Source organism: Pteropus vampyrus, unplaced genomic scaffold, assembly GCF_000151845.1.
Source record: "Pteropus vampyrus isolate Shadow unplaced genomic scaffold, Pvam_2.0 Scaffold69, whole genome shotgun sequence".
In the NCBI taxonomy this organism is placed as follows: domain Eukaryota; kingdom Metazoa; phylum Chordata; class Mammalia; order Chiroptera; family Pteropodidae; genus Pteropus; species Pteropus vampyrus.
Genome location: NW_011888850.1, coordinates 2,153,682 through 2,161,448, shown reverse-complemented (window position 1 = coordinate 2,161,448; position 7,767 = coordinate 2,153,682). Strand labels below are relative to the sequence as shown.

At 49.3% G+C, this 7,767-nt stretch overlaps 1 protein-coding gene across 1 annotated transcript in view; it reads left to right on the top strand.

Moving 5' to 3' along the window:
* The window catches only part of GSDME (gasdermin E), a 45,201-nt gene that overhangs the window by 27,084 nt on the left and 10,350 nt on the right, over positions 1-7,767 (top strand). Inside the window, exons 4-6 of the mRNA XM_023531531.1 lie at positions 259-379; positions 4,078-4,242; positions 6,252-6,397. Of these exons, the coding sequence (XP_023387299.1) occupies positions 259-379; positions 4,078-4,242; positions 6,252-6,397 (432 nt within the window). The remainder of the gene's footprint in view (positions 1-258; positions 380-4,077; positions 4,243-6,251; positions 6,398-7,767) is intronic.

The window sequence follows — 7,767 nt, the reverse complement described above, 5'->3', positions numbered from 1 at the left end:
TTATTCAGCACCATAGACCTAACTTCCCGGTACCCCAAACTCTGTCATCTCGCTTTTGTGCCGCCAGGTTGGCCATTTACTTGAGAATCTGTGGGCACATCATGAGGCCAACAACGGGGAAATCCTTGCCTCTGCTGGCTGGCTGGCTCCTCCTTTCCACTTGGTTACATGGGCGTTTGTTGAGCACCTCTCGTGTGGGTGGGCAGAGGCCCAGGGGAGTCGGAGTACATAGGTGGGAACATGAGCTCTCGCCCACAGGTGTCTGCTGCGGAGGATAGGGCTGTCACCAAGGACACCAACGTGGTGTTGGAGATCCCAGCTTCCACCACCATTGCCTACAGCGTCATCGAGTTGTATGTGAAAGCGAATGGCCAGTTTGGTGAGTGCCCCCTCGGAGCTCTTGCAAGACGGTTGAGCCAATGCTGAGGGATACCCCATCTTCCCCTGGGATACACATTTGTAGGGGATCTCCTGTGGCTTTGGGGATCACGAGGCAAGAGGTATCAGAAGAGTTGGGGACATCCCACGACAAGGGGACAAGTGGGCTGCATTGGGAGGATGTGGGTGAGGTTTCACCAGCATGGCACAAGGTGAAAAATGTGTCTTCTGCGATCAGACAGACTGGGGACCAGCTCTCAGACCACGCTGTCCCGTGAGGCCTCAGGCCAGCTGGTGAATCTTGCCGAGCCTTACCCATCTCTGGGAGAGGAAAGATGGCCCCACAGGGCTGCAAAGAGGGTTCACTCAGCTGGGGCACGTGGAGTGCCTGGCACAGTGGCTGTTTAGGAAGTACTTCTCCTTGGTTGTTGATAACATCATCACTGTTATTGTCTCCCCCTTCTCCCCCAGTATGAATCCCAAAACATTGCCCTCCCAGTGTATCAAAGCTGGGAGATCCTGTATCATTTGAAAACAATAGGGGCTTTGGTTTAGCTTGTGTCCGCCGATCTCACATGCGCACGCCCCTCCCTCACACTTTTCCTGAGAAGACCTTGTGTTGAGTCCAAGAAAACCGACTGCTTCTTGGGGACATAAATGAATATATGTAATATAGTAAATTATCATTGGCCTTTTTAGGTATGATAGTAACATTAGGGTTATGTTTACCAAAGCGTCATCTATTTTTTAGAAATTTATACTGAAAGTCTTTACAGATGAGATGGTAACACGACTGTGGTTTGCGGCAAAAATCATCTGGGCGGAGAGGCAGGTGTGGGGTGGGGAGAGGTGAAGAGCGGTCATCAGAGCTGGTGTCAGTTCTAAGAGGTTGGTCTAGAGCGGCAGGTCAGCAACACAGGGAAAACTGAGAATCTTGAACTGTATTCTTTAGGCCCCTGGTTCCAAATGTGTGTCATCCTGGGCATTTTTATTATTTTATTCTTTCTGTTCGAAAGACTTTTGTCTACTGAACAAATGGCATTTAGAGGATTAAGCTGTCCCTCCAGCTTTTGTCATCAGTATATGATAAATTGTGTTGCCACAGGCACGTGTGCGATCCCAGCCCAGGATGCGTCTGCCTCGATTATTCCTTTCAAATGGATTGATGCAGAGGTGTCACTTTGTAAGCCTTTCGCAAGCACGGCCTGTGCCTGGGGATGCCCCTGAGTGCTGTGAGGGCCTGTCAGTGGCTGGGGGCCAGGCTGGGGTGCCACTCCAGGCAGTGGGAGCAGAGGAGCCCCTTCCTGTTTCTGCGTGGGGGTGGCAGTGCTCTGCCCAGCCTGCAGCTCTCTTGGGGCACCTGTCTCTCCTACAGGGGGCCTCACTTTGCTCAGACAGGGTTGGAAAGGGACAGCTTGGCCCGGTGTGCCTCTCCTGTTTGCATTTCAATTTCAAGTCTTTTATCTTGGCTTGCTTCCTCTGTCTTTGAAAATAAACTCCTCTTTGTGCTGCTGTAAGGAGGTGCCCCACACCCCGTCCCCACCCAGGGAATTCTCAAGGTTCCTTTGGCTCACTTCCCACATCCTAGGCCCAGGAAGCCTGGCTCCATTGCCGACTGCCAGGCCTATGCAGCATGGTGGTCAGGCTATTGCTCTGTGAGGCTCAGTGCCTGATTTTTAAGACGGTTCTGCTTTTACTTCCCATCGGTGTTTTCTGTCGCTCTCACCACAGAATATTCTGATCTGGCTTCATAAACACAGACCCGCAGGGTCGGAAGGGCCCTTAAGAGGCTGCCTGATCTCTCCTCCCACCTTCTGAGTGAGAGTTCATTTGACAAGCAGCCTGTGCATCCTTTGAAACTTCAAGAGGAGGCTGACCCCTTCCTTGTCCCTTGGGGCAGGCATCTGTACACCGTCCTTGATGAGGGGTTCTCTCGGCCACAACCCTTTCCTTCACCTCAAGCTGCCCTCCACCCTCCACCCCTACCCGTTTCCCACTACAGACTCTTAATTGGCTCCTCTGCTTCCTTGAATCTTTCCTGTCTGTTCCATCCCAGCACTGTAGCTAATGCGATTATTTAAAAATAAAAATTTGGTCATTTCACTCACCTGCTCAAACGCCCTTCCAAGGCTCTCTTTGTCCCAAGATAGTGTCTGCACTTCCCCGCGTCGTGGCCCTGTCCCAGGGCATGTCCAGCCTTCCTTCTCATCTCCAGCACCTCCTGAGGCAGCCTCTGGCCCAAGTTAACCCATTGTCTGGGACCACTCCGCTCTCACGCCCAGCCCCGTGACTGCTGTCGCTCTGTTTGGAGCATGCTACCTACCTCTCTTCCCGGATAATTCCTACCGAACCTTCAGGAGGCTCCTTAGACACTGCTTCATCCACGAAACCTTTGCTGGTTCTCTCTGCACCTGGCACTGTGGCTTCAGTGACCCGTCCACCTCCTCTGCTACCATCCACATTACCCCTGCCCCACTCCTTCTGTACTGATGATCAAGCCCCGGGTTGTTGTAGCCTGGTACAAAGCTTGGAGCGAGTGGGGGGCGCCCTGGATGCCTAGTGAGCATGGGGCCAGTGAATGAGTGAGTCAGTGAAGGCCGGTTTCATTTGTCCTAGACAGCCATTCTGTCTTTAGGAATGCCCACAAGCAAACGAAAGTATGTGCCGATAGCCATGCCTTCCACATGTCATACGCGTACCCAGCTCAGCCACATTTTTATTCCATAGCCTGCGCTTAAGTATACAAATTATTAAACAGAGCATAAAAGAACCCTAATTCATGACTTCACTTACTGTCTTTGCTTAGCAAGGACGTAAGAACGGCTATATTTTAACCTACAGTTTAGATACCTTAGTTGGGTTATCAAATATGAAAGTATTTAAGGAAACATTTTTTTAAAACTTTTCATTATGGGAAAGTTTCACACATGTTCAAAAGTAGAGATGATAATATAATGAACCCCCCATGTACTTCATGCTCCAAGGGCAATTTATATTCCACCTGTAATTTCACTCTCTCTCTCTCTACCTGTACTCAATCTCTTTGAAGCAAAAATCCTAGGTATTATATTGTTTTGTCTTAAATAGTTCAGTATCTCTAAAAGATAAGGCTTTAAAAAAAAATGACTAGTTTTGCCATCATGTAGATTCATGTACAATATATTTTATGTCTGGATTTTTCCATTCAGCATGTTTGAGATTCACTCATATAAATGCAGAAATAAGTTCCTTTTTTATTGCTATTATTGTTTGTTAACGAATAAAGTTGACTTTAAGAACAGAACCGTAGAACATAACCACCTGTGCACCTAAATATACTGTCAGTAATTCTGTAATAGTATCAGTTCAGTCAAATCCAGTTTATCAGTCAAATTCACATTTTCTGTTGCATTCATATATGGTGAGATCTGTTTGTTTAGAGTTAGGTCAAATCAGACTAAGGAAAGACTTCTGATGTTTGAAAGATTGCTTCCTGCCTGTTCAAAGAGGACACACGGGAGAGCCTTATGTTAAGAACAACCACTTCTCCTGTATTTTTAGGAAGTGGATGAGTTTTGGTCAAACAGCGTGTGTGCAGGAAGCGGGTTTATGGGAAAGAGGGTAGATGTGCTTTCCTGCTCAGCCCGAGTTGGGGGAAGCTGGGTCTGAGATGTGGCCGGGCTGCCCCATGCTGACTCGTCCTTTTCTCTCGCATTGCAGAATTCTGCCTCCTACAAGGAAAGCATGGTGGCTTTGAGCAAGAGAGAAGAAGCAACTCTGTCTCCCCGAGCTCCCTGCCCTTTCAAGAGTTTGCGTTTAGGGACATGCCAGATGCCTGGCAGGGGCCGCCTGCCTCGGATAAGCCACTGAGTGTTTTAAAAGAAGGTACTGCCAGCAGGGTGGGGCATGGTGAGCCGATGGCAAATAGAGTGCTGTACCCCAAGAGGCAATGTGGCCTTCGGGAGTGGTGACTCCTCAGTGACTTCACGGAAAACATTTGAGAACACAGGGGACGGTGCCTCTGAGCCAGGCCTCGTCCACTCAGCGGCAACTCACCGTGGTCGGATCACAGGGAACCTGAGGTCTTGGGTGTCATGTTTTGGGAAAGGGGCCAGAGACTGAGGAGTGTCTGAGTCGGGGGCCTGGCATTTTTTTTTTTTCTTTTCCTATTTAACCACAGAAGCCTTGCTGATCACTAACAACAGCTAGCCAGCAGGAAGGAGAGAGACCCCAAGTTTCGGATCCGTTCCATCACATCCCAGGCTTTACTGCCATGACCCGCGATGCTTCCTCGGCATTGCACGATGGCTCTTGGAGGCTCTTCATCCACATGGCGTGAGGCCGTATGGCGCCGCAGCATCCAGGGAGGAGGGGGCTACCTGTGACTTGTGTGCTCCCTCAGCATCCTGTTTTAAAAAGTCGGGTTTTTGGGGGGCGGGGGTATTTGGGAGGGTGAGAGTGCAGTATATAGTAGAAGAGGAGATGGGCGAGGAAAAGGAGAAACAAACAATTATGTGAGAGCTTAGCAGAAAGAGCTAGGAGCAGCTCAGAATAGGCTCTGGCTGGGAGGGTCAGTAGAGAGATTCATCGGTGGAGTTTCCGTGATCCCAAACCCGATGCTTTTGTTCCTGTAGCAAAAATGGTGTTGGAAGAAATGGCAGTGAGAGAGCCCAGTCTTAAAATAAGGCTTTCCTGTCTCATGCAGGGCCCTCTTCCGCTTCCTTGAGATTGATAATCGGATGCGATTTTCTGCTGCCACTGTCTGTGTCGGGTTAGAACCACAGCAGCAGTGGTCCTGCAGCCTTGAACTGTGTGTGCTACAGGGAAGTGACAAGACAGTCTGTGGGCTGTAGCTTTCTTACAATTTCCTTTCCTACCAGTACACCCTGTAAATGGGCCATTGTAGTCAGCCCGGGGTGAAGTGGGGCGGCGGGAGTGGGGTGGGGGCTGGCCTGGCCTTTGTGCCCTTGGACACTAGACCAACCAGGGTAGCTCGTCTCTCCAGGCTGGAGCAGCAAAGGCCTAGTTGTGTTTCTAGGGAAGTTTTTGAATGTCAGTTACTGATGCGGCATGTTCCTCTCTATGAGAATCTCCACGACCCTTTGCTGGAATTTGCCATCAGCAGAGGTGGTGCATTTGTGCATTAGTGTGCATCGCTGCATACAAAAGCTTTTAAATCACTACTGGGCTTGATTTACTAGATGCTGTTAACTATTTTTTTTTTTTTTTAAAGGAAGATTCTAAAAGGAGAGGCTCCAGCATCCTTTAGAGGATGTAAGCAACCCAGCCGGCGGCCCTGCACACGCATTCTCTCAGATAGATGAAGAAAAAAAAAATGGGCAAAGTGGAATAGCTGTGTGTGCCATGAAAATATGGTGCAGCCTCTCTGAAATGCATGCATTAAAGGTTAAAGGATACAAAATCCGCAATGTATTAGAAGGAAGGCCGTGAAAAAGAATATATTTTGAAATTTGCATGACTCCAAAGCATTGTAAAAGTATCGACTGATGTTTAGTAATTCAGCCTCGATAATTTACTTCTGCAGATAATTTACTTCCTCATGCTCAAGAGGAGTCTAAGTGAGCCTTTCAGAAAATTATTGATTAGACTTAACGTTTAGTGAGTCATCAGAACCAAGTGCGAAGTCTGAAACCAAACTGGGGGCCCTCTTTCTTTTCTTTCTATCTCTTTCTGCCCCCGGTGGCATGCCTGGTTATCGAAAACCGCGCAGGTGGTGTTTAACTCGATGTCCTTTATGTCTGAGTTCCATGACTGACTGCAGCTGGGAGTGTCTGAAAGAACTGAGGACAATTAGCTATAAAAAGCAAGAGCTGCCGTCCCTGTTCTGAGCCACGCACAGCGGTCCTGACCGGGTGTGCTCGCTGCTTTCACAGTGACTCTGCCCTTGGAGAAGAGTTTCCATCCCTTCGCAGAGCTGCCCGAGCAGCAGCAGACAGCCTTGAGCGGCATCCTGCAGGCGGTCCTGTTTGATGACGAGTTACTCCTGGCCTTGGAGCAAGTGGTGAGAGCAGAGATGCTGTGAGGCGCAGCGTCTCCGCCTGGGTGTCCTGGAGATGTGGATGGGCTGGACCCATTGTGACAAGGCTCCGAGCTGGGATAGAATTGTGTTTAAAATTTCTCCACTTCATTGGAGCCCCAAAGCTTGTTTCTGACTCCTAGGTCCTTGGTTTTCTCTCTGCAGAAAGGTAGCTGTGGTGTCAGGAATCTCAGGGGACATCGGTCCCTGAGGGTGGTTGTGACAAATTACCACAGACATCTTGGTTTAAAACAGGAATTTATTCTCTTAGAGCTCTGGGGCCTGAAGCTGAAGTTAAGGGGTCAGCAGGGCCATGCCTCCCCCAGAAACTTGCGGGGAGAACCCTCCCTTGCCTCTTTTAGCTCCTGGTGGCTGCTTGGCTTGTGCCCGCATCCTCCAGTGTATACTGCCTTCCCATGGCCTTCTCTATGTCATCTCCTTTTCTGTTTCTTAAAAGACACCCACCCTTGGACTTCAGACCCACCCCAGTCTAGGAGGACCTCATTGGGAGATCTTTACCTTAATCGTGTCTGCAAACACTCATTCCAAATAAGGCCATATGCTGAAGTTCCAGGTGGACACATAGTTGGGGGTAGGGTGGGGCAATGGTCAACCCATTACCTCAGGGGATGGTGTTGTAGAGTCCAGTAAGTCGAGCTATTCTATTTAGAACAGATTGAAAAGCAGGCTCTGTATTTTTCTGCTTCACAGCAGGAGAATTTTCTGGGGGAGGCTGAATTCCTTCCCAGTTAATTGGAGAAATGGTGAGAGACACACTGGCTGCCAACCTCCATCCACCCAGACTTTCTGCTCTATTTCCCGGAAGGAGGCTGGGGCACGATAAGCCTGATTTTTACTATAGTTGCTTTGTTTGTTTGTTCGTTTTTGGTCTTTTTGTTTTTCTGTTATGCAGAGGGTTTGAACTCCAATTTCCTGATTTAATGCTTTATGATCTCCAGAAGAGCGTTCACATTACTTTTCCCTCTTGAAATTAGATTGTGCCAAAAGACCTCTGTTGCCAGCAATAGAACCTATTGCTGAAACAGTTGTTGAAACAGTCTGACAGCCCAGAGCATCTACGTGCTCCGGAGGATGCAGAGCTTGTGGGGAGCACGCTAGCCCCAGGGAGGGTGCAAATGTTTCAAAACACCCATTGACTTTTACTTTCTAAAATATCTACTTCTGAGAGGGAAATGTCAGGCCAGCACCCCGTGGAAAAAGCATCAGCTTCCTGGATGGTGGGGGGCTGGCGGGCTCTCATAGGAATGGGTCTGGACGCGGAGGCTGTGCTGAAGCGGAACTGGCTGGATGGTGCCAGGGTGGCCTGGGCAGTCCCTGCCGGCAGGACCACCCAGCAGGTCCCGTGCAGCTGG